Source organism: Rutidosis leptorrhynchoides, chromosome 2 (assembly GCF_046630445.1).
Source record: "Rutidosis leptorrhynchoides isolate AG116_Rl617_1_P2 chromosome 2, CSIRO_AGI_Rlap_v1, whole genome shotgun sequence".
NCBI lineage: Eukaryota > Viridiplantae > Streptophyta > Magnoliopsida > Asterales > Asteraceae > Rutidosis > Rutidosis leptorrhynchoides.
In genome coordinates, this window is record NC_092334.1 from 79,059,088 (window position 1) to 79,086,579 (window position 27,492).

Genomic DNA, 27,492 nt, shown 5'->3' on the forward strand with positions numbered 1-27,492 from the left:
TCATTTTTCTCATTTCTTTTTTGCACAAAAACCCATCTATATCCCACAGGTTTCACATCTTTAGGTGTGAGAACGATAGATCTGAAAACTTTTCTTTTATTGAGCGATTCAAATTCAGCTCGTATTGCTCCTTTCTAATGATCCCAATCATGTATATTTTGATATTCCATGACAGATTTTGGTTCTGGATCATCATCATCATTCATGATGTCATATGCAACATTATATGAAAATATCTCATCAAGATTTTTCATTTCATTTCGGTTCCATAATATTTTTGAATGTGCATAATTAATTGAAAATTCCGTATTGACATCATCAATCTCTTCTGCAGAAGGAGTATTGATTTGTATTTCTTCTTGAACACTTTCTTTTACCTCATTATCAGCTGATTTTCTTTTTCGAGGATTTTTATCTTTGGAACCAATTGGTCTCCCACGTTTCTGGCATGGCAAAGACTCAAGAGTGACATTATTGCCAGCTTTTGGAATTTCAATTCGAATTGGAACATTTACTGCTGGTATATATGATTTAGTCACTCTTTTAGTATCTGTAAATGCATCAGGCAATTTATTCGCAAGTTCTTGCATATGCATTATTTTTTGAACTTCGATCTCGCATTCTTTTATGCGAGGATCAAGATACATTAATTGAGGTTCACACCATGAAACATCATTTTCTTTATTTTTTTATTTCTCCCCCTAATCTAGGGAACAATGTTTCATAAAAGTGACAATCTGCAAAACATGCTGTAAAAACATCACCCGTCATGGGTTCAATATATCTTATGATTGAAGATGTTTCATATCCAACATATATTCTCATCCTTCTTTGAGGACCCATTTTAGTGCGTTGTGGTGGTGCGATAGGAATATAAACCGCACAACCAAATGTTCTAAGGTGGAAAATATTTGGCTGATGGCAAAAAGCAAGTTGCAAGGGAGAATATGTATGACTTGCACTTGGTCTAATGCGAATTAATGATGCAGCATGTAAAATTGCATGACCCCATACAGATACTGGGAGTTTTGTTCTCATTATCAATGGTCTAGCTATTAATTGCAATCGTTTGATTAGTGATTCGGCTAAACCATTTTGTGTATGCACATGGGAAACAGGATGTTCAACAGCAATCCCAATAGACATGCAAAAATCATTAAATGCTTGAGATGTAAACTCACCAGCATTATCCAATCTCACCCTTTTAATAGTATAATCAGGGAAATGTGCTCTCAATTTAATAATTTGAGCAAGAAATTTTGCAAATGCCATGTTTCGACTTGATAATAGACACACATGAGACCATCTACTAGATGCGTCTATTAGGACCATAAAATATCTAAATGGTCCATATGGTGGATGAATTGGTCCACATATATCACCTTGAATTCTTTCAAGAAACAATGGTGATTCGTTTTCAACCTTAAGAGGTGATGGTCTTATTATTAATTTTCCAAGTGAGCATGATGTACATGGGATAAGTGCATCATGAGGGATCTTTTGATCCGTCAATGGATGTCCATGTGTATTTTGAATTATTTTTTTCATCATTGTTGATCCTGGGTGGCCTAATCTTTCATGCCACAGATTGATCATTATAGGATCACATGCCTTTTCATTAACTACCACGTGTGCTTCTGGTACATTTATAAATATATAATGTAAACCAGAACTAAGTCTTGGTAGTTTTTCAATCACATGCATCTTGTCAGTGATACTTAAGTATTTATCATTTTCTGTAGTCACTGACTGATAATCATATCCATTTTGGTATATGTCAGAGAAGCTTAACAAATTTCTCTTTGACATGGGAGAAAATAAGGCATTTTTTATCAGAAAATTTGTACCATTTGGTAACATGAATTTTGCCTTTCCCATTCCTTTTATTAAATCCGCAGGACCTGATATAGTATGTATCGTTCCTTCTGTTGCTTTAAAATCAGTGAAATATTTTTTAGATTTGAGTGTAGTGTGTGTGGTACCACTGTCTGCAATATAAAGATCCCCACCATTTGACTGATTTTGCACTCCAGTAGTGTACATCATGAACTTCAAAATATGAGAAACAAATAATGAGTACATATTTCATCAATATATTACATTCAAAATATGTTATAAACGAAAGTACATAATAAGGAAACATATAGTAAAGTAAATATGGTATAGATCGTAAATCTACATCGATTTATTTGATATGGACATATAATAGAAAATTTATTCATTAAAGTAGTCACTTGTTGGCTCAGTGATTTTTGTATCAAGGTCATCCACAAGGTTTGCCTCTTTTCCTTTTTCCTTTAGGGATTCTTGATATTGATTAACAGAATATTGATTTGTTCGACAGTTCTTAGACCAATGTCCAATTTTACCACATCTATAACAAGAATCTTCAATATTCTTTGAAGAACTTCCTTCAACATTATGATTTGTGGGATTGTATGGTAGTTGAACTTTATAATTTTGTGGATTGTTATTTCTTTGTCCACGACTACGACCACCGTAACCATTACGACCACGACCACCACCACGACCATTACCATAAGGGTGATTTCGAACATAGTTATGATTTTTATTATTGTTATGGTAATTTCCATGATGATGGTTTTGGCCAATATGACCACGACCTCGCCCACGTCCTCGTCCAGCTGCATTTTTTTATTATTATTATTATTGTTAATTGTTAATAGCATTAGCTTCAGGGAATGCTAGCGTAGGACGAGATTCTTGATTCTTCAACAGTAATTCTTTATTCACTTCTGCAACTAAGAGATAAGTTTGAAGTTTGGAAAAAAAATTGTAATTCTGCAATCTTAAATTTTCTTGTATAGTTATGTTTGCAGAATGCATTGTGGAGAAAGTTTTCTCCATCATATCAGCATCACTTATTTCTTGACCACAGAATTGAAGCTTTGAACGGATCTTGAACCTGGCCGAGCTGTATTCACTTACCTTTTTAATATCTTGGAACCTTAGATTTCTCCATTCTTCCCTCGCAGCTGGGAGTAATATTTTCTTTTGATTATCGAATCTACTTTTGATACTTTCCCATAAAACATGTGGATCTTTGATAGTGAGATACATATGTTTTAAGGTGATATCAATATGTTTGCGAATAAAAGCAATTGATTTTAATTTATCTTGATCAGAACAAGTATTGTTTTCTTTTAAAGTTTCTAGAATACCCAATGATCCAAGATTTATTTCTACATCCATGACCCATGATGTGTAGTTTGTTCCCGATACGTCTAGGGCATCAAACTCAAGTTTTGATAAGTTTGACATTTTCTATTTTCAGAAAGATGAACAACATAAATTATAATCATAATCAATTTCTAACAACATGAAATTAGAATCATTTTAAATTCATAAGTAGCAAACAACAGAATAATAGTATGATTACAAATAATAAAACCACAAAGGCAGGATAGAATATAGGTTCACCCGGTGGTATATTAGCAACAATGATGATAGTTAATATGATCAATACAATAGGAAAAATCATCCTTGTGTGAATCATCTTTACAAAAAATTTTGAGAGTGGTAATCTGAGAAAATGAAGATTGATTTGTGAAAATGTGAAAAACGGAGATGTTTATTTTATATTTGAAAAATATAGCCGTTGTAACGTCGTCAGTTGACGTTAACGACTGTTATGTACTCATTATATTAATAATAATTTTAATAAAAGAATTTTATTAGTATAAATATGATTAATATAAAATACATTTAGTATAAATACGTTTAGTATAAATACAAAGATTAAGAGAAAAAACATATTATGCATAAATAATAAATTTAAGAATAAACGTTAGTATGCATGAAATAAATAATGATTAATTGCATAAGTAATCATAAATGTTAGATAACATAAATATAAATGTTAGTGAAGTTAATAAGAGTTAGATTACAGAAATATAATTCAGGCGGTATAACCGACCATATATAACATAAATATAAATGTTAGTGAAGTTAATAATAGTTAGATTACAGAAATATAATTCAGGCGGCATAACCGACCATATATAACATAAATATAGATGTTAGTGAAGTTAATAATAGTTAGATTACAGAAATATAATTCAGGCGGTATAACCGACCATATATAATATAAATATAAATATTAGTTATGATGATAATAATATTTACCTTACTAATAAATAATAGAAGATATCGTTAAAGAATTTCTTACCTTGATTAGTGATTTGTGCTTACTTAGATAAACCTTGATTATACGGAGCACTTCGTGCTGATAACGTGTTATAATTCAGTAGGCTTATAACTACCTTTAGTGGTTTGGTTCTTAACTTTAGGCTATTGATAATTAAAAGATAAAAGAGAGGAAGAGAGTATATTGATATTCTTCGTTGTACAAAACTTACATACATATGAGGCTTATTTATAGTGCTTAAATCTACTGTACATACTTTACATAGTTAAGAGTTGTTAAATGCATTTGATCATATACATAAAAGTTGTCGGCGATACATATTTGTCTTATAACAAATATTATTTTATATTTTTTTACCAAAAGAATTTTTAAGTTTGAAACCATAACTTTTCAACCACTCTCATTGATTAAAACACCGACGTTTTTACTTTTTAGTACTACTACAGAGCACGTACTAAATTTCCTAACGTGGGATGAACTTGGATCAACAAATCTACAATTGACACGAACCCAAAAAAAAAAAAAAAGGCATTAATTATTATCACCCACTACCATTGATCATCTTTCAGATGCAATAACACCAATAGCTGTCATTTTATTCATTCACATGTACAAGGTACATATACACCACACAAATACATAGTGCACAGAGGTATATTCTTGTGATGTAATTAATAATATCCTCCCTTTTATGGAAACACAAAAGTCGATCACTATCTAAAAACATGATCTTAATAATAATGTAACAAATCTAAAACAAAAGGTCACACCCCGAATATATTGATTTATAATATAACTAATACTAATAATAATGAAGGGGGTTTAAGCTTAACTAATCTTTAAGAAGCTTGAGTAAGATCTCTCAGAAACGAAACCACATCATCCGATGTCGGTAGCAGGTACCGAGCATTTGTACGTGTGCGTCCTACAGCACACGAGAAATAGTTATCTGCTTTCAGATCTAGAACGTTCCACGACACTTTGTCTGGTGACGCGGATGATCTTTTTCCACCGTTTTCAGAAGAATTATTATTCCTGTTATTGTTAATCGTTCGTTTGTTATCTGGACTTTGCGGAGGTCGTTGGTAACTCTGTTTTTGAGATGATTTTGATCCGCCTTTACTAGCCTTTCTGTCACCAGGAAGCTTAGTAGAATCATTTAGTTTGGGTCTCGGAAGGCCCATGCCATTATAAGGAAGTTCTGGCTCGAAAAAAGTATAAATATCTTCGTCCTATAAGAAAACGATAGGTTACTTAAAATCATATGACGTGTGTCGAACATTAGGAAGTGTTATTATCAACATGTTTAATGTGATATACCATACCTTCCCAAGGAAATGGCCAATACATAGGACGTAATCTATTGGAGATGAAATAGATTTGCTATGAACTATTTCTCCTAATATACGAACAATCGTGATACCCTGTAAAAGATGTTTTAAATGGATTAGAATGTGTAATTACATTAGAGGTAGACATTTAACTGATTTAGGGTGCGTTTGATAAATAAAAATGAATGATTTAGCGTTGAATGGTTCACAATCTCAATAATTCAAATGTTTTGAATGGAGTTGGTTCTAAATGACAATGACCTATTTAATAATCAATTTGAATTAACATTATGAATGATGTAAAATTACCTTATTAACCTTACGTAGCAGACTATCTGTTATCTTTAGCGGGTTAAACAAAACAGATAAAAAACATAAAATTGGTATAAAAGAACACGGGTCAAATTGGATAGGTTGAAACCTTCCAAGGTTTACTTTCAAAGCAAAAGACCTCCAAAATCATTTTCCTTATTTTATTTTATTTTTCGACAATATGATCATAAGTCTTATACATTACTAAAGCTTCTGTAATCAAATGGTACGACTTCATTAATTTTTTTGCGAACTTATGTATTTATTATTAAATATGTTTCGGGTAACCCCAACCCGACCAGTACTAAGTTTCATGTTTTGACTGCTAACCAACCTGTCTTGATGTGTCCATTTTGCCACATCTGGCAAAACTAGATTTTTTGGTCGATATGTTTTTAAATGGTACTACCATGGAATAACAAATAATAGTCACATTGTTATTATAAATTATAGGATAGGATAGGAATAAGATACAAGATATAAGATAGCATTCACCTTAGTTACACCAGCTGCTCGAACCTCAACAGAGCGGCTACCTTGTACAACATCAACCGATGCATTAGATATCGGGCCTGTCCACAGATGCTGTAGCATGTCTCTGGCTTGAAGCCTCCCAAATTCAACATCTAAGTTCCCATTTTCATAACAATTAGCAACCAAAACAGAAAAAAAAAATATTATACTCTTTGATGGATCACATGGAACCTGGAGAAGGGAATTTGTGCATTACCTGCGTACTTGTAATTCCATACGAGTGACGTTTCACGGAGCTCGAAATGCGATCGAGGTGTTCTTTCAGTGAAATACTCAAAGACATGCTGTCATTTGGCATAAATATTATACATCCAAAACGATCCAAAAATTAGGTATCCCTTAAGTAAAAAGTACCTTTACACTGTCGACCCATTCCATATTTGAATGCTCGGGCATAGTCGTCATCCAGGTTCCTTTAGTGGAGCGTAGAAACATTCCATTTTCAGCCGCCAACCACATGTTGTACTCACCAAAATTCTAGGAATTAAAGAATACCTCAGAGAAGAATAAAAAAGATAATAATGTGCAGTGTTGCGGTGGCCGTCTCAGCAGACTAGTAGTTCAGGTGACTAGCCCGCCCCGTTTCGCCCAAAAACGTCTAATTTGTCGGTCAACACTAAAAAGTCAGTCAAAGTCTGTTTGAGTCGGGTCTGAGTAATGGTTGGTGAAAGTTAGGTCAAAAGTTTACGTTTGCCCTATACATATGTTTGAAATACTTACTATTGAAATATTTATAGTTGACATATTTCTGTGTAACATAAATATGTTAAATTTATATATTACTAGAAGTCAAAATTAGTCAACGTCCAACTCGACCCCGACTCAACCGACTAGTCGTTTCAAAATCCTGACCGACTTACTCTGTCTCGTGATTTTTCCGACCTCGATAATGTGTGGTTAAAAACTTGAGCAAAGTTGATTTTGTAATTAAAAAGTACCTCGTCCAATACAGTTCGGTCACTTCCACTGAGAACAACAACGGTTGTCTGCGGATCATCGCACAGCTTTATAAGTGATTCTTTTAATTCTGGGTGCAATTTAAGATCCATTTCTCTGATTTGATCACCACCACGCCTATCAGGAGTATCGACTGGTTCAGTTAATGTCGCACTGAATCCCTGTCGTTTTTGATGATGTGAAACATGAGAAAATTATAAATACGATAAGACCAGATATTAATTTGGTTTTCATAAAGATGTATAGAAAGCATTACAAGTATGATTAACCGGTTACTTGACTGCAAATAACGCTCGATAGCTTCTTCAACTGGCAGCGGTGGTGGAACTTGTCTTATCCTCTGTTGTGCTTCAACTACTGTATCGTTCAATTCACTACAATTTTGTAGTCCGAATGGGTCAAACATTAGTCAAAGTCATAGGTAGAACATTAGTCAAAGTCAGAGGTCAAACATATACCTAACAAACGTTTCCGCCCATTCTTGAGCAGTATGGGTCGTGACATGCAAAAAATTGTGACGGTGACGTTTTTCTCTTTCTTCCGCACTCATATTCAAAGCTTGGCCTATTGAAGCCGCCACTTCGGTTATGTTCCATGGGTTAACAAGAATAGCACCAGCACCAAGCGATTGTGCAGCACCCGCAAACTACATGTACACAAGAATTTATATAATAAAATCTCCATATCTATATTTTATATTTTATTTAAATTAAATAATAAAGAACAGAAATACACAATGGGACTCATAGTTACCTCACTTAAAATCAGAACCCCTCTTTTAGCATCTTGGCATGCAACAAACTCGTAACTGACAAGATTCATTCCGTCCCGCAAAGACGTAACAATCGCAATATCTGTCAATGTCAAAAAAAAGGAAGACAGTCATATTACCTACTTTAACGAGCTTATTTGAGAATTCAACTACATCCTACTGTCGCACATATGCGAATAATCTTGCACTCTAGTTTGAACATTAATTATTGTAGTGTGAATAAATGTAAAAACATGTAGTCCCAACTTTTGTTACATGGAGTATAAGATTTTACAGAACCATAGATCAGTACCAGTAACAGCGTATAGTGCACATAAAGCCTGAAAATCTAGAGATCGGTCCTGCATTCAAAAAGCAAATATTCATGAAAATATAAAAATATGAAATACATTATATATGACTGTAAATTTAAAAAAGGAAGGCTAACCAGATGATGAATGGGAACAGTTGTCAGTGTCCCAAACCGTCCATTAATTCGGCCAACAATTTCATGAACCTGACTCGTGAGCTTCTGATCTGCAAAATCAGATTATCAGAAACCGAGAAAAAATATAAGAAATATGATGATAACGTATACGAAACTTACACTCGGGAACATCGGTTCTTGTTGGAACTGCAATCTGTAACAACACGACTTTATCACGCCAATATTGATTCTCTTCTAGAAACTTCTCAAATGCAAGTATCTTTTGTGGAATTCCTTTAATCATATCGAGTCGGTCAACACCTAACATCACTTTTCGACCAGAAAATCTTTCTTTCAATTCTTTCATATGTTCTTGTACTTGTGGATTCTCGAGTGCGCGAATGAATCGATCTGAATCGATCCCAATCGGAAACTATATTCCCAGACAAACAAAAAAAAATGTAAATAAAAAGAGACATGTAAGTGTGGGATTTCCCATTAGGGGTGTGCATATCCGGGAAAAACCGAGGATCCGAACCGATCCCGAACAGAGCTATTTCGATCTGGTCCTCGGTCCAAATTTTGCCAAATTTTCGGTTTTCGGTTCGGAGCAAACCCGAAAACAACACCAAAAAGCCGAACCGACACAAACCAAACCGAACAGAAAATATATGCTCTAGTCCTCGGTCCGACTTTCAGTTGCAAATTGGGACTCGGGACAGAACTGAACTGAACTAGTTTGGTCCGGTTACGTACCATGCACACCCATATAACACAACATAAATGGGTAGACATTACAATAGTCCACTTAATAACTTTTTATTTTATTTTTTTCTAATAAGCGAAAATAAAAAATAAAAAAATAGTCCACTTAATATTACCGCAGCAACTCGAGTCAATCGCCCTTGATCTTCTACCCCTTCGGGAGTGCCTTCGAGTCCAAGAATACGAGTACACGCACTAACAAAGTGTCTTGCATAATCATACGTATGGAAACTGAAAACAAGTCAAGTTAATTAACACATGTTCTAACATATAAAGATAAAAGCTTTTTAATCGGGTAAAATCACAATATTACCCAACCAAATCTGCTGCAAGAACCGCACGTAGAAGCTCGGAACGAGACGGCAACGTCCTATGAATTTCTGAAGACGGGAAAGGTGTATGAAGGAACCAACCAACTTTCATGTTGCTGTTATGATCTTTTAAGCATTTTGGAAGGAACATAAGATGATAATCATGGCACCAAACAACATCACCTTCTTCATAATGCTCATTTACCACATCAGCAAACATCTGATTTGCTTTCTTGTATGCTGCAAACTGAGATTGAAAACTTCTCGTTGTAGCTAAACGGTCTTCTTGTGGAAGACCAAGATAATGAAAAAGAGGCCATAATATGTTGTTACAATAACCATTATAATACTGATGCACAACTTCTTCATCAAGAAACACCGGTATACACCTCTGCAGCAATTGTAAGTCATCATAATCAATACCATTTAATCAATCTTCTATTCTATCATAAAAAAAGAAAGGTGTTGTTTGTTTCTAAGTCTGTAGATCTTATTATGTCTTATGTCCGCGCGCCTATATAAACGTTTTTCTCACTCTTTGTTTTTCTAAACATAAAATAAAATAATGTCTTATTCTATCTTATTTGGAAATATGCTTCTTAGTCTACCAAATAGGATTAGGTTATTTTGCAAACATAAAAACAAACAGGCTTCACTATCCAGCATACATACAGACCTTTAGACCACATCTTCTCTACAGACATGGTCACAGCTCTTCAGACAAAAACATCTTAAAAAACAATCCGCACCTAAAAAAAATAATAAAAATACCTTCTCAGCCAATGCTTTTGTCAATGCCCTCTGCCCGGGCTCATCGGGCACATTTACTCCTGCCCACCCAATCCATTTTGCCTCAACCTCCTTAACACCTTTAGTACATTCAAAACAGATTAAATGCATAAAAACTTAAACTTCGTTACAAACGTTATTCAAAACAGAGTTTTAATTTATAAAAACTTACCGAGAAGGGCACTGACAAGGCCGCCTGCACTAACCTCCAACGACCAACTCTCTTCACCTCTTCTGACAGCCGAAACAGGAAGTCGGTTAGCAACAACCAATAACCGTTGCGTAAATAATCCGCCATCTGGCTTTTCCCACCCGTCACGTGCAGCAGACGCACCTTCTAGATACTGTTCGACAAAATTATCACCACGTGGTTCGTACTCAGAACCATCATTGGTGGTAAATTCATTAGCATACGAAGCTTTGTTGATCTTCCTTAGCTCTCGTTCTCTTAAAAGCCGCTCGATACGACTCGTTGGAACCGATGAGTTGCCATTGTACTTATTCCCAGGCATAATAACCTTAAAAGGAGTGGACAGTAATGTTGAACCAACCCAAAGCAGTTGTTGTTCTACATTATGTTTGAAGAAAATAAGCAAATCCATTAAACCTTAAACACTTACAAATACAAGTAATAATGATCAAAACAGAGCATAATTTAGTCATAAACAGAAAATTCTTCACCATTGTTAGATTAGCAAAAATAAAAGGGCATATAAAAGAAAGAGATTACAAATGGGATCCACATAATTTTATCAAACTACAAATGGGGATGGGGTCCTACCATATTATTGATTTATTTCAGTCCATGATATCAAAACCCCACGTTTACAATTCATCTTAATTAATTAAATCCACTTAAATAAAAACTAACATACATAATAAATTCAAACAAAAGGCAAACAGAAAAACACTGAAACACACCAGGCCAAAGATCATGAAAATAATATAATATAACTCAGGGCTCGAATTAGCTTCAAGAATCCAGACATTGCATGTGAACTAACACTGTAGACTGAATAAAGGAGCAAGCTTTTTCATTAATTAACGAAACCCAGTTGAAATTAATTCAAGAAACATGTAATTAAAGACGGACTGACCAAAATTGAGTCATTTAGTTGAATCGGCCGTTAGATGAAGGAACCCAATCACAGCCGTAGAATATAGAAGAAGGGTTTAAGAGAGATGATAAAAAAGAAGAAAGAAAGAAATGGTGGGTTTGGGTGGCAGAAAATAGACATAGTGGTAGAAAGAAGAGGGATACTCGTGTAAACTTTACAAGGTCTCTCTCTACCAGCCAGCCATGCAGGTTTAAACCCCAATCATTGGACTCATTTCAGGGCTTTGTTTTTGATTTTTGATTTAGTTTATACAACAGATTTTCCTATTTAAACCTATGTATAGGGAATTGATTCGTACACCACCTCAAATTTTCCATACACCACCAAATAAATTATTTAGACATTTATACCCTTCATTTGGTGGTGTATGATAAATTTGATAGTGTAAAAGAAGGGGTAAAAATGTCTAAATAATTAATTTGGTGGTGTATGGCAAATTTGAAGTGGTGTACAGATCGACCCCTCTATGTATATACTCCCTAATATTTTATTCTCGGGATTGATAAATCCAATAACGATTATTAAGATATTCTACTGTGCTAAGACCATTTGTAATGGTTAGCGGTATCACTTGCCTTTTTGCACTTTTTAGATGAGTAGGACGTGAGTGGAGTATTAGTGGTGTTACTTTTTTATGTTAGTTAGGAATATTGTGATGATGTGTTAAAATATAATTAAGTTAAGTATTAAATGGAGATATAAATAATATTTTTAAAATAATAAAAAATAATAAAACGCAAGAAACGGGTGTTTCTTTCCAACACACACCTATGAAACAAAATGGTGTTTCTTCCCCTCCACATCATCCCATCTTGGCATTTCTTGTACCCGTTACAACTAGCTTAACAAATAATGCACAATTTGAGTGGATTTATCAAAATTCTTGTTGAATTTATTATCACCCTTATATTTTATTTTGTTTCGAACAATATGAATTAATTAATTATTATTTTTTTGAAAGGTAAGTTGTTCGCATCGAATACTCTTATTTGTCACGCCCGCACGCGCTTTTGCGCAGAAACTCGAACCTCATTATAGGAATCCGAACCTTAAACCATCCCAATAGGCAGGCAGGTCGGACCTAGATCCTGAATACGGGTCGGTAAAACCTCTCCGGGGCAATCCAGCTTTCAAGAAATAAATCTAACGAATATTTTTAAGGGAGGTGACTCGAACTTGAGACCTTCTCACCCTCATCCCAATACACAAGTATAAAGGGGTGAACCACTGCACCACTATGATGGGTTAAAAAGTCAAAAGATAAATGAGAGTTACAATTGAGTCACAGCCGTGTGATTAAAAGATTGTACGGTCTTTGTTACAGTTATTGACACAGACCCGAAAATAAAATATTGATCTTCGATACAAATTTGATTGAGTACATTTGTGATGACCCGAAAATTTCGACTAAATTTAAACTTAATCTTTGTATGATTAACATTTCCGACACGATAAGCAAAGTCTGTAAAACTGGATCTCAAAATTTTTGAATTACTTTTATATATTTAAATACCCTTCGGTTGTTTTCGACGATTCGCGAACAATTATATGTAAATAGATACATATATACTATAACATGAAAAGGTAACAATGTATTAATTGTTTGATACCGTACATTAAACTTATTGGTTTAAATATCTATTTGAATGTATATGATAAGTTGAAATATTTATTATTAAAATTTATTTATAAATAACTTCCAATGTGTATTTAAAAACTGATTTATGTATATTAAAAAGATATATACATATATATAATAAACGATAGTAACATTCGTTTATTGATTCAATTGATATTTAGATAAGTTAACTAAAGCGTTTAAGATGAACCAGTTAAACACTAATTTGTTACAGTGTTTTCAAATTGCCACATTACTCAAAATGCTACAGTGTTTTCAAAAATCACTATTTGCTACAGTGAAATTGACTTGCTACAGTGAATTGCTACAGTGAATTGCTACAGTAAAAATTGACTTTGCTACAGTAACTTTGCTACAGTGGTATATTTTATGGATGATTTAAGACTATATTTTGACAAATGTACGATTCACGAAACGTAAAGTACAAGTTTTCTCAGCGTACGAAAGGGCGTTCGAAAAACCGGAACCGGGACATAAGTCGAGTGACAACGTACGACTTATCGGAACAAAAATTACAAGTCAACTATGCACGAGAATTTAATATAATATATAATTAATTAATTTAAATTATATATATTATATTTATATTTTATTATGTCGACAAATGTTAGGACAAAAACAATGTGAGCTGTCCCTGGTCCTCATGCGAGTCGCATGGTCAGAAGGCCATTTCCATGCGAGTCGCATGACTCCAGATTTCAGGCCAAGTGCTATAAATTCTCGAGTTTTGGCCAGATAAATCACACACACACATATATTATTTTTACTCCGTATTTATTTATTTTATTATTATTATTATTATTATTATTATTATTATTATTATTATTATTAATAATAATAAGATTATTATTAATCTTATTATTTTTATTATTAGTGTTATTATTTTTGCGATACAAAAATAATAATGTACATAAAATATTACGACGGAGTGCTGTCCAAGTAATTTTTCAAAACGAGTTTCCGAGAAAGCTAGAGCTAAGGAAAATATGGGTTATTGCCAAGGAGGTTATGGGTAATATTCGGGGGTATTTTTGTGAATCAAACCTCGTGCTTATTATATCCAATGCGTCTACGTGCTTTCCTGCAATATTGTATATCAATATAAAACAGTGAGTTTCATAAGATCCCTTTTACTCTCTACATTTTTGGGCTGAGAATACATGCAAATGCTTTATTAACCGATATACAATATTTATATGTGTGAGTTTCATTTGCTCCCTTTTTAATTGCTTTTGCAATCTATATTTTTGGGCTGAGAATACATGCACTTTATTTTAAAAACAATGGACACAAGTACTGATGTGTGAAATCGTGTCTATAAATTTATAAGTAGGAAATACCGGTTAAAAGGATTACTACACACTAACGGGCAGTGTACCCGATCGTGCAATAGTATACAGTTGGTAAATCCGTGATCGTTCCAATGACAGTTTAAACGTGAGAATTAAGATTGTAACTAATGGAAATAAACTAAAGTTAATCTAATAAAATTTAAAGTACGAGATAGTTTGGTTTATGGCTATTTAACGATTAGCCGAATCAAGAGTAACTTTAAAAGTAAAGACAATGTTTTTGGTGTTTTATATTAATAAAACGTTTTTAAATAGATGTGATATCGATAAGATGAAAATATGTTCACCTAGACTTTCTTCACAAATGTTGGATGTTTCTAGATTACGCCCTGATCAATTGCCAAATGCTTGCAAATTAACTAATCGGTTCACCAAGAATTCCCTTGAGTAAACACTTCAAACTAGATTACACGACACATAATTCCCTGTAGCCTAGGACCTCTAATCTGTGATTAATCAAATTGACTGACTGATAGACCCAAACCGTGACCTAGGGTTCTCTAAGATCAACAATCGTGCCAACTCTCGTTGCACACAATCTATCCCTGCCTCAACTAATTATTTCCTACGATTCATTACCGTCTCCGGTTAAATGCACAAGTATCTAAGACAGTTTGATCAATTCACTTAATATGATAGACTCCAACAAACGTCACTAAATTGGACAACCAAATTAATCAATCAACTAAACGCTTAGAACTTAATGAACAATTGCAATAGACTCCAATGAAATCTCTCTCTATTAGACAATCACAATTATCAATCAATCCAAAAATAAGTATCAACAAGAACAATCAAGTGTTCAAGCTATCAATCATCAAACAAATAATAATCAATCATAAAATTACATCCAACAATGTATTTAGTCTAGATGAACATAAATAAATTAGCCAACAACCATGTTAAAAGATAAAATCAAAATCAATTGATAATTCATAAGTTTGAGAAAAGAATCAACCAAAGATGATGATGAATCTTCAATGTTTGTAGGATTGCAACGCGTTAATGGATCGATTGGATGGGATTGGTGACCTTGGAATTCCCCAAAAATCACCTTTTTTCGTCCTTTTTGCTGCTCCTAATCGTCCAAAGTGAAAGCTAAAAGATTAGGGTTAAAAACTGCCTTTTATATCATGTGGAAACCACCTGGCCGACCCAAAATGCGCGGTGCGCAAACCCCAAATAAATTCTGCTGCACAAAATCTGAATTTTCTGATCTGTTTTGAAGCACATTTGCGCGGTGCGCACTCCAATGCGCGGCGCGCACTTCTTAACTCATTAAACCACCAAACATTCAATTGTATGTTGTAGAGCTCTGAGATACGGACGTCTGGGCTCTGACCTCACCTCAATCGGAGTTACGAGCAATGAGATATGGCCGTTTTCGTGAAGGCGCGCGGACTTTGCAATACCATCAACCTTCCACACAACTTCTCCATTGTTAAATGATACTACCCGAATGCAAGATCGATTAAACATACCATGTAAACGAAGTTTAAAACTCTCTAACTTTATGATTTGAATCTTCAATGTGAACCAGAATAAACTGTGCTGATAAATGAGATCGAAAACACACTGAAAACCAATAAAACTTATACCGAAGCACCTCTTGACGTCAAAACACAAATCTTCATTAATACCACCAAATATTAACCGAACCGCATCCAAAAGGACCAAAATGCGACTGATATTGCTAAGATAAACGTATGAGAAATATGCAATATCAAATCACCCCACACTAGAGTCTTGCTTGTCCTCAAGCAAATTCGACTCAAAAATATCTTCTACCAAATTATAACGCCTTCATAAGTGTAAGTAGAACCAACGAATGATAACCAAATGAATCAACTAGCGTGGGTACGGTTTAAATAGAACATATCAACAAAAACGACTTCCACTTGTAATCCCAAAATCTCCAACATCCCCAAACAGAGTATCGGCACAATAATAATAATTCGAACAAAGTGTGCCCAATAGATAATCCAATTAAATGTAGGAAATCTCAAACCTGATAATGTCTTCAAATATGTAAAACAATGGATACAAGTGGAAGCCGTGAGCCGAGAAGATAAACCAACGAACCAAAGAACCGTACGGGCTACTCCGCGATTGGTCAAGCCAATGCCTCCCACAGTACCTAACATCGTGAGATGTCGGTAAGAAAATAATGTGCTTAGGAGGATACACATTACGTCCGGATATCATCGATAATTATGAGGTAATCACCTAATCCGTTAGGTCAATCATAAAGATTGAGGTTCATCAGGCTTAAAAGCTGATATATTACCTTTCCGGAGGTTATCCACTGGGAATCTGATCAATCACTGACATTTTGTGTATCATGGTGCGCTTCCCATTTGGCCAGCAAATCTTCCTCATTGAGATACGCTTTGACTACCAGTTTCCCTGTTTGATGTTGAGGCCTGGTAGATTTCCAGTCGATCATAGCAATGACTTTTCAAGACTTTTCGTCACCCTACAACTGGTCTGGACTACAACTTCTGAAATAAATCAGCAAGTGTGTCGTTCGGGAGACTTGACTCCCTTTAGGATGGAATGGATACATCCTGTATGGTCATATAAGGTGGTCGGGCGCATCATTGTCCTTGTTAGGAGAAACAATGAAGACCGCCCTATAAAAGTTTTCGATCTAGCGCATGGCCCGGCTACGACCACACGATCCAATCACCGTTCATACGGTTGACACCCGTTTTTGTAAAAGTGACCTACGTATGAACTGTTCTGTTCATGTAGGATTTCATATTCAAAATAATGAATATGTTTTGAAAGTTCAAGACTTTCTCCTCTAACAGTACCTCATCGTGAAATGATGGGTAATGAAATGGCACGCTTAAGAGGTATACGTACCAAGTAGAACAGTCGGAAGACTTTACTTCCTTAATTGAGTGGATCTGAGTCACTCGGAAGTGCCAATCTATGTCAATTGACACCGGTTTTGAAACAACTTTCAGAAGACTTTACTCCCGATAAATCCCGAAAACCTTCGGGTTCCATAGCTTTTGGCTATGGGTTGTGTTGTCTAAGCAAACACAAGCACGTAGCTATTGCTCCTAAAAAGGACAGCACTGGTGAAGCTCGAGGCTCCTCTTCCCACAGTATCACACCATTAGATGATGTAATAATAAAATGATATAGTTTCGGAAGTCTGCTATACCAAGTAACTAAAAGTTTTTGATCTGGCACGTGATTCGGTCACAATCACGCTATGCAATCACCGCTCTCTCATGGTTTACACCCGTTTTGGTACAGGTGACCTACTATTGAGTTCTTTGAACTAGTAGGATTTCATGTCCAATGGTAATGGACATGTGGAACACTTTTGGCTTCTTTTAAGTCACGAATTAGCCATAAAAAATTTTAATTTCCCAAAAAAATGACCTAAAACGTGATGTTTCACGCTTTTTAAAGTTCAAAATAACTGAAACCAAATCTAATAACCACGAGAATTCATACACCCGCGAGAATTCATACACCCACCCCACACTTGAGTTAAGTAATGTCCTCATTACGTTAAAACCATAAATAAGTATGAATTTAAGAGGACATTAGTATAAGGTGAGTTATAATTCTCGGAAATAATATGAAAATGAAATATATAAAACTTTACATAATCATGTGCAGGTGTCTTTGTAATGCCCGGACATCAAAATACGCAACAGTATGGCAGAATCTTTCTTCACTACCATGCAACAAACCAAATATCCAAAAGTACCTGCACATGAAACAAACCAATACAAAAAGAAAAGAAAATATTTTTGTGTTTTTTTAAGGGTTATTCAAATTTTTAGGATTTTTAAAAGGTTTTCAAAACATCATTTACAAACTCTACAACAATTCAAAACCCCGTAATTAGCCAGCTCCGGGATCGTAGGTTCCATCATCCGACAATTTTCGGGAACCTACTCCAATAACATTCACATCTACCTTTGACATGAGCCATTCGTCGGCTTCTTTATTAACCTGCGCAAATTCAACAAGTTTCGCCTTTTCGATAGGCGATAAATTCGATACAAGCCGGTTACACAATTTATAGTCCCCCCTACTTCTAGCCTCATGAACTCGTTTGTATAATTTTCTCATACTACGATCAACAACAAGTTCATCTACCAACTTCTCAACTAAAGGGTCAATGTAGTGTGGGTTATCAATTGGTTGAGGTTCAACCACTTCACACTTAGGTATTTTAACCTTATCTTTTTCAACTGGGGTATCTAAAGGATCACCACAATTTTTAATAGTCACAACTGTTCCTAAATACCCCATGACCTTAGTAGGTAAGCTTCCACGTTTCTTTCTCATAAAGGTGACCGATTTGTCACCTTCTCTCAACGTAAGCTTACTCGCTTCCTCATCAACTAACATACGGGCGGTAAAGAGAAAAGGTCTCCCGAAAATGAGAGGGACATCGGTGTCCTCCTCTACATCCATAACCACAAAATCTGCCAAGAAATTCATGTCACCAATCCGGACATGCACATCTTCTGCCATACCAACCGGGCGTTTCTTGGCTTGGTCATATAAACTTATACTAATAGTAGTGGGTGCTAAGTCAGGCAAACCTGATCGTTTATACAAAGCTAAGGGCATAACATTTAAACTCGCCCCCGAATCCGCTAACCCATTATACATAACAGAGTCTCTAAGTAAACAAGAAATTATAAATTCACCCGGATCACCCATCTTGGGTGGAAACACCGGATGTTCAACTTTCATTGGAACTGCCCGTGCAGCCTTAATCTCTTGCTTTGCCTTGAAATTTGCTTCATGCTCCGCTCTTCTCTTTTCCTTCCTAGCCTCTTTTCGCATTTCTTTTTGCATCTTGGAAGTACCTGAAAAAGAGCTATCAGTACAAACATTATTAAGGTTAGAAGGTCTCTCCACCACCTCGTATTCAACCCCCTTTATCGGGAAGGGAATCGGTGGTCGATACGGTTTAACCACCGGCTTCTCATTCTTAACAACTGGTGGAACATCTTCAACCTCTTTTAATTTTAATGTACTCTTCTCATCACCCGACTTCTCTCCCGACGAAGACACAATCACATGCAAATTTTCACCTTTTGAGTTGATCTTCGCATCACTAGGCGACTCACCCTGTTTCTTGTCATTCATATTTCCCGCAAGACTACCTATTTTCCTTTCCAAATTTTGTATAGCGGCTTGTTGATTGCGAAACATTTGATCATTCTTCTCATTGGTTTGAGTAACAGTAGTGACAAGCTGAGTTTGAGACACCACAAGCTTTTCTAACATAGATTCAAGATTCGACTCTTTCTCTTCAACTTGGGGCTTTTGAAAATACCCTGGAGCTTGCTGCTGAAAACCTCCACTAGAACTGGGTTGAAACCTCGAACCCTGATTACCTTGAGGATTGTAAGGATTATTGAAATTTCTGTTAAATTGAGCTCGTCCCTGAAATTGATTGTTGTTTTGTTGACTAATAAAATTGATCTCTTCTTTTTGGTTCATAGTCAACCCCGCATCGCAATCTTTACCTAAATGTAATCCCCCACAATACTCACAACCAACCTTCATACCATGAATATCCTTGTTTATCTTCTCCAAATTCCTACCAAAGGAATCCAACTTAGCACTTATAGACCCGAAATCATCATATGCACTAGTGGTTTCGGTTCTCTTAACTGAAGCAGAACGGGATGACTCATGATCTTGATGCCATTCGTGAGTGTAGGCGGCTTGCTTTTCAATGATCTCTAGTGCCTCTTCTTCGGTCTTATCCATTAAAGTACCACCTGCTGCTTGATCAATACTCTGACGCGTTGGAATATCACAACCTTTGTAGAAAATCTGAACCTTCTGTAAATCATTCAACCCGTGTTGCGGACACGAGCGTAACAGAGTAGCAAAACTGTCCCAAGCATCAAACAATGTCTCACTGCTCTTTTGTCTAAATTGTGAAATTTCTGCTTGAAGTCGAGCAGCTCGAGATGCAGGGAAAAACTTAGCTAAAAACTTATCCTCCAAAGTCTCCCAAGATCTAATCGTACCCTCTGGTTGCTTGTCTAACCATCTCTTAGCTTCTCCCTTAAGAGTCCAAGGGAAAAGCCTAGTCTTGATGATAATGCTAAAAACGAACATATATTTCATAGCATTATTCCTCAAGAAAGACAAGCTTTTAGTTGCAATTGTTCTATTTACAAGTGATATTCGTTTAAATAATAAAAGGTGAAGACAAAAGACAGATTCGACGAATTGAAGACGCAAACGACCAAAAAGCTCAAAAGAACAAAAGACAATCAAAAAGGTTCCAATTATTGATAAGAAACGTCTCGAAATCACAAGAGTACAAGATTCAAAACGCAAAGTACAAGATATTAAATTATACGCGAGGACGTTCGAAAATCCGGAACCGGGACCAGAGTCAACTCTTAACGCTCGACGCAACGGACTAAAAATTACAAGTTAACTATGTATATAAATATAATATAATATATAATTAATTATATTAATTATATATATATTATATATATATATTATTAAAACCGTCGGCAGCCATAAACTCCAAGGGTGTAAAATGAAAATACCTCTCCGCGACTCGCGGAGTTTGAAGGGCTTTTTGCCGCGAGTCGCGGAGCCCCAAATTTCATTTCTGGCTATAAAGCCAACCGAATTCTGATCGAATTTAACATCTTATTTTCTCAATCTCTCTCAATATATACGTAATATATTTATATTTATAATTTATATTTTAATTTTAATTATAATTCTAATAATAAGGGTATGTTAGCGAATGTTGTAAGGGTGTAAGTCGAAATTCTGTCCGTGTAACGCTACGCTATTTTTAATCATTGTAAGTTATGTTCAACCTTTTTATATTAATGTCTCGTAGCTAAGTTATTATTATGCTTATTTAAAACGAAGTAATCATGATGTTGGGCTAATTACTAAAATTGGGTAATTGGGCTTTGTACCATAATTGGGGTTTGGACAAAAGAACGACACTTGTGGAAACTAGACTATGGGCTATTAATGGGCTTTATATTTGTTTAACTAAATGAAAGTTTGTTAATGTTAATATAAAGATTTACAATTGGGCGTCCCTATAAATTACCATATACACTCGATCGGACACGATGGGCGGGGTATTTATTTGTACGAATAATCGTTCATTTAACCGGACACGGGAATGGATTAATAGCCACTAGAATAATTAAAACAGGGGTGAAATTACATTCAAGGGTAATTGGTGTAATTGTTAACAAAGTAGTAAAACCTTGGTTTACACGCAGTCGATAACCTGGTGTATTCATTAAACAAAGTATTAAAACCTTGTTACAATTCGAATCCCCAATTAGTTGGAATATTTATCTTCGGGTATAATAATAATTTGACAAGGACACTTGCAATTTATATTTATGACTGATGGACTGTTATGGACAAAAACCAGACGGACATATTGAATAATCCAGGACAAAGGACAATTAACCCATGGGCATAAAACTAAAATCAACACGTCAAACATCATGATTACGGAAGTTTAAATAAGCATAATTCTTTTATTTCATATTTAATTTCCTTTATTTTATATTTAATTGCACTTCTAATTATCGCACTTTTAATTATCGTACTTTTTAATTATCGCAATTTAATTTTTATCGCATTTTTATTATTCGCAATTTCATTATCGTTATTTACTTTACGCTTTAATTTAAGTCTTGTATTTATTTTATATTTTACATTAGGTTTTAACTGCGACTAAAGTTTTAAAATCGACAAACCGGTCATTAAACGGTAAAAACCCCCCTTTATAATAATAATATTACTTATATATATATTTGTATTTTTATAAAAGTAAACTAATATAGCGTTGAGCTTTGCTTAAAGATTTCCCTGTGGAACGAACCGGACTTACTAAAAACTACACTACTGTACGATTAGGTACACTGCCTATAAGTGTTGTAGCAAGGTTTAAGTATATCCATTCTATAAATAAATAAATATCTTGTGTAAAATTGTATCGTATTTAATAGTATTTTCTGCGTAAAATATAAGCTATTTTATATACACCTCGTTGCACATCAAGTATTTTTGGCGCCGCTGCCGGGGAATCTATCTTAAAAGCCGGAAGCGCAACGCTAATATAAAAAAAAAAAAAAAAAAGATTTTTTAGTTTAATTTTATTAAAATTCGTTTTTGTAAAAATACGTTTTAATTATTCAAAAATATAAAAAGAAAAACAAAAATATTAGTATTTTTAGGATTTTGTTAAATATTTAAGTTTTATAAGTTTCTTTATCTTTATTTTAATTTATAAAAATATAAATTTTATTAAAAATCGTTTATTTAAATTAAAAACAGAAAACAAAATAAAAAAAAAAAAAAAATAAAGAAAAACGCGTAAAAACAAAACCTGTCAACTGAATTCCTGAACCCCGCGACTTGCGGGGTTTTCCTCATTTATCACCGCGACTCGCGGAGGCCCTCTGACACACGGACAAAACCCTAATCACGGGTTTTAATTTATTATTATTATTATTAATTACTTAATTATTATTATTATTAATTTTATTTTTACTTTTTACTTTATATTTATGTATTTTGTTTAATTAGTTTTATTAAAATTGTAAAATTAGTAGTTTTTATTAAATAAATAATATAAAAATAATATTTTTTTGTACTTTTTACAACTTTTTATATATTTTTATATTTTGTACCTTTTTAATCGTTGTAGCGTAATATTTATATTTTTAGCTCATATTTAATTTTAAACTTAGTTTTTGCTATAGTTATTTTTACTCCTATATTTTTAGGCTTTGCCGTAGAATTCCTTAAGTGCTTTTTCTTTAGACTAAGATTTAGGTGCTTTAGAATTTTGCGACGCCTTTTTAAGTTTTAGTTTCTTTTTAAGTTATTTCCATTTGGGATTTAGTTTTTCTTGTAAGCTTTAATATTTTTAGACCTTTTACTATGTATCAATTATCATTCCAATTAGTAATTTCAATTTGCGATTATAATTTTAAGTTAGTTGTAGTAATAAGGTTAAATTAGTTAAGTATTTTTAAGTTTTTATAAGTTTCTTTTATTTTTCCGTCACCTTTTATTTTTCAACCATTTTTTTTTTTTCGACATTTTGCGACGAACTCTTTTTCTTTCTTATTTCTCGCCATTCTAGTTTTTAGGACTTAGAATTTTTTTCTACTTCTTCTCTAAATTTCTTAAAATTACGAAAATTTATTTTAAGTGGTTAAATTGATAGACATCAAAATTTTCTGGTTCGTAGTAATAGTTGGATTTGTACGTGGACCGGGTTATTGGAGCCAAACAGTCCTCAATTATATTGAGACCAAACGAATCCTGCCCCTCTGCTGCATCTTTTGGCTATTCGAAACGTGGGCAAAATCAGAAAAGTCTATTGATTGGATAACTTATTATAATTTTTCTTTCCTTTTAAAAACTAATAGGATATTCTGTGAATGCACCGAGCAAGACGTTCACCACCTTTTGTACGTTCACCACCTGTAACTCGATCAAGACATCGTTTAACAAATATAACCGCCGTTGATTTTTCTTTAGAATCGTCATCCAGTCGACCAAGTACTTCAGTTCAAATTTCCGATAATCCAGTTTTTGAAACGAACCTCACAATTGAGAATCCAGAAAATATTCAGGAACGGTTCATAGATCCTGAACCATTAAACTTTCCTCCGGAACCACCAATCATTCAAACAGAGATTGTTGAGGAACGAACTATTAAATCTGAAGCATCTAGTGATACCGATTCAACAAATTCAATTATGGAGAATCTGGAACCTTTAAGTATGGAAGACCGAATGAGAGCTAAACGCACTGGCCAAGGTCACGCAATTACTCATCCAGACATTAATGCGCCAGATTATGAAATCAAAGGACAAATTCTACACATGGTGACTAATCAATGCCAATTTAGTGGTGCGCCGAAGGAAGATCCAAATGAACATCTACGTACCTTTAATAGGATCTGCACACTATTTAAAATACGAGAAGTGGAGGATGAACAGATATATCTCATGTTATTTCCCTGGACTTTAAAGGGAGAAGCCAAAGATTGGTTGGAATCGTTACCTGAAGGGGCGATTGATACATGGGACGTTTTAATTGACAAATTTCTTAAACAATTCTTTCCTGCATCTAAAGCCGTAAGACTTCAAGCAGAAATTGTTACGTTCACACAAAAGCCAAATGAAACTCTATATGAGGCGTGGACAAGATATGGAAAGTTGTTAAGAGGATGTCCGCAACATGGTTTAGACACCTGTCAAATAGTACAAATATTCTACCGAGGATGCGACATCACTACAAGAAAAGACATAGATATAGCAGCTGGTGGCTCTATTATGAAGAAAACCGAAACTGAAGCTTACAAAATTATTGATAATACTGCTTCCCACTCACATGAGTGGCACCAAGAAAAAGATATCATTAGATCATCTAAAGCAGCTAGAGCCGATTCTAGCCATGACTTAGATTCCATTTCCGCAAAGATAGATGCTTTCGAGAGACGAATGGAAAAGATGACTAAGGATATTCATGCTATAAGAATTAGTTGTGAGCAGTGTGGAGGACCACATTTGACAAAAGATTGTCTCAGTATTGAATTAACAATGGAACAAAGAGAGAATATTTCATACATAAACCAAAGGCCTGGAAATAATTATCAGAATAATTATCAACCGCCAAGACCGATTTACAATCAAAACCAGAATTATAACCGAAATATTCCATACAATAACCAACAAGGTCCTAGCAATCAACAAGTATCCAATAATACTTACAATCAGCAAAGACCGAATTTTCAAAACAAACCACCACAACAAACCGATGATAAAAAGCCGAATTTAGAAGATATGATGACGAAGCTAGTTGAAACTCAAACGCAGTTTTTCACATCGCAAAAACAAACCAATGAACAAAATGCTCAAGCATTTAGAAATCAACAAGCTTCTATTCAAAATCTAGAACAAGAAGTAAGTAACCTAGCAAGGTTAATAGGTGAAAGAAAACCGGGAAGTCTACCTAGCGATACAAACGCTAACCCCCGGAATGAAACAGCTAAAGCTATTACCACAAGAAGTGGTACAACACTTAAAACACCTGAAATACCTGTAACTTCTGATGAAACTATTCCTACTCCACAAGAACCACAACCTGATCAAGATAAGGAAAAAGAACCGGTAGTTGAAAAGGTTAATGAAGATAACACAGTTAAGGCTAAACCTTATGTTAAACCATACCAACCACCTCTTCCTTATCCGAGTAAAATGAAGAAGGAAAAACTTGAAGCCGAGCAATCCAAATTCTTGGATATGTTTAAACAGATAAATGTAAATCTTCCTTTCATTGATGTGATTTCAGGAATGCCAAGGTATGCTAAATTCTTGAAAGATCTAATCACGAATAGAAAGAAAATGGAAGAACTCTCGGCTGTTACTATGAATGCTAATTGTTCAGCAGTGCTGTTGAATAAGATACCAGAAAAACTATCTGATCCAGGAAGTTTCACAATTCCATGTTTTCTGGGTAGTCTTAGTTCAATAGAAGCATTGGCTGATTTAGGTGCTAGTATAAATCTAATGCCGTACTCACTATACGCTAAACTAGACCTTGGAGAATTGAAACCAACCAGAATAAGCATACAACTAGCCGATAGATCAATAAAATATCCTAGAGGGATAATGGAGAACATGCTAGTTAAAGTTGGTACTTTAGTATTCCCAGTAGATTTTGTTGTTTTGGACATGGAAGAAGATTCTCAAGTTCCTCTCATATTAGGAAGACCATTCTTAAACACGGCTAAAGCAATGATAGACGTGTTCGGTAAGAAATTGACCCTAAGTATAGAGGATGAGAGTGTTACCTTTTCAGTTGATAGAGCAATGCAACAACCACAATCTGCAGATGATACATGTTATTATATTCAAACTATAGATGCACATGCAGAATTATTAGAAGAATTTCCAGAATTACAAGGAACAGGAGAATGTTCTTTAGGAGAAGGAAATGAACCAATTGATGAAGCTGAAATGTTAGCTACACTTATAGCTAATGGATATGAACCAACAACAGAAGAAATTCAAATGCTAAAAGAAGAAAACAGATATCGATATAAATCATCGATAGAAGAACCTCCGAAATTAGAGCTAAAGCCACTTCCAAACCATTTGGAATACGCTTATTTACATGGTGAATCTGAATTACCTGTAATAATATCGTCTTCTCTTACTGAAAATGAGAAATCACAACTCATTTCTGTGTTGAAAGCTCATAAACCAGCCATTGCATGGAAGATTCATGATATTAAAGGAATAAGTCCTTCGTATTGCACACATAAAATCCTTATGGAAGAAGGTCATAAAACGTATGTGCAACGTCAACGAAGACTAAATCCTAATATGCAAGATGTAGTTAAGAAAGAGATTATTAAACTGCTAGATGCAGGTTTGATATATCCAATTTCTGATAGTCCATGGGTAAGCCCAGTTCAATGCGTGCCTAAGAAGGGTGGCATGACTGTTATCACAAATGAGAAAAATGAGCTTATTCCTACTAGGACTGTAACAGGATGGCGTGTATGTATTGATTATAGAAAATTAAATGACGCCACCAGAAAAGATCACTTTCCCTTACCTTTCATAGATCAAATGTTGGAAAGATTAGCCGGAAATAGTTACTATTGTTTTCTAGATGGATTTTCCGGATATTTTCAAATTCCAATAGCACCCGAGGACCAAGAGAAAACCACATTCACGTGCCCTTATGGTACTTTTGCTTACAAACGCATGCCATTTGGACTTTGTAACGCCCCTGCAACCTTTCAAAGGTGTATGATGGCGATTTTTCATGACATGATAGAAGAATGCATGGAAGTATTCATGGATGACTTTTCAGTCTTCGGTGATACATTTAAATCATGTCTAGTTAATCTGGAACGAATGCTAATTAGATGCGAAAAATCAAATCTAGTACTTAATTGGGAGAAATGCCATTTTATGGTTAAAGAAGGCATCGTTCTTGGACATA

At 34.6% G+C, this 27,492-nt stretch overlaps 1 protein-coding gene across 1 annotated transcript in view; it reads right to left on the reverse strand.

The window, feature by feature from the left end:
- Nucleotides 1–4,733: 4,733 nt before the first annotated feature.
- The window catches only part of LOC139891060 (alpha,alpha-trehalose-phosphate synthase [UDP-forming] 1-like), a 60,280-nt gene continuing 37,521 nt past the window's right edge, over nucleotides 4,734–27,492 (reverse strand). Inside the window, exons 2-17 of the mRNA XM_071873986.1 lie at nucleotides 10,518–10,913; nucleotides 10,328–10,425; nucleotides 9,559–9,947; nucleotides 9,362–9,476; nucleotides 8,661–8,913; nucleotides 8,502–8,590; nucleotides 8,367–8,415; nucleotides 8,056–8,156; nucleotides 7,761–7,948; nucleotides 7,559–7,676; nucleotides 7,284–7,463; nucleotides 6,700–6,822; nucleotides 6,542–6,629; nucleotides 6,307–6,437; nucleotides 5,494–5,592; nucleotides 4,734–5,400 (exon numbers count right to left, since the gene is read on the reverse strand). Of these exons, the coding sequence (XP_071730087.1) occupies nucleotides 5,008–5,400; nucleotides 5,494–5,592; nucleotides 6,307–6,437; nucleotides 6,542–6,629; nucleotides 6,700–6,822; nucleotides 7,284–7,463; nucleotides 7,559–7,676; nucleotides 7,761–7,948; nucleotides 8,056–8,156; nucleotides 8,367–8,415; nucleotides 8,502–8,590; nucleotides 8,661–8,913; nucleotides 9,362–9,476; nucleotides 9,559–9,947; nucleotides 10,328–10,425; nucleotides 10,518–10,857 (2,754 nt within the window). The 5' untranslated portion in view covers nucleotides 10,858–10,913 and the 3' untranslated portion in view covers nucleotides 4,734–5,007. The remainder of the gene's footprint in view (nucleotides 5,401–5,493; nucleotides 5,593–6,306; nucleotides 6,438–6,541; nucleotides 6,630–6,699; nucleotides 6,823–7,283; nucleotides 7,464–7,558; nucleotides 7,677–7,760; nucleotides 7,949–8,055; nucleotides 8,157–8,366; nucleotides 8,416–8,501; nucleotides 8,591–8,660; nucleotides 8,914–9,361; nucleotides 9,477–9,558; nucleotides 9,948–10,327; nucleotides 10,426–10,517; nucleotides 10,914–27,492) is intronic.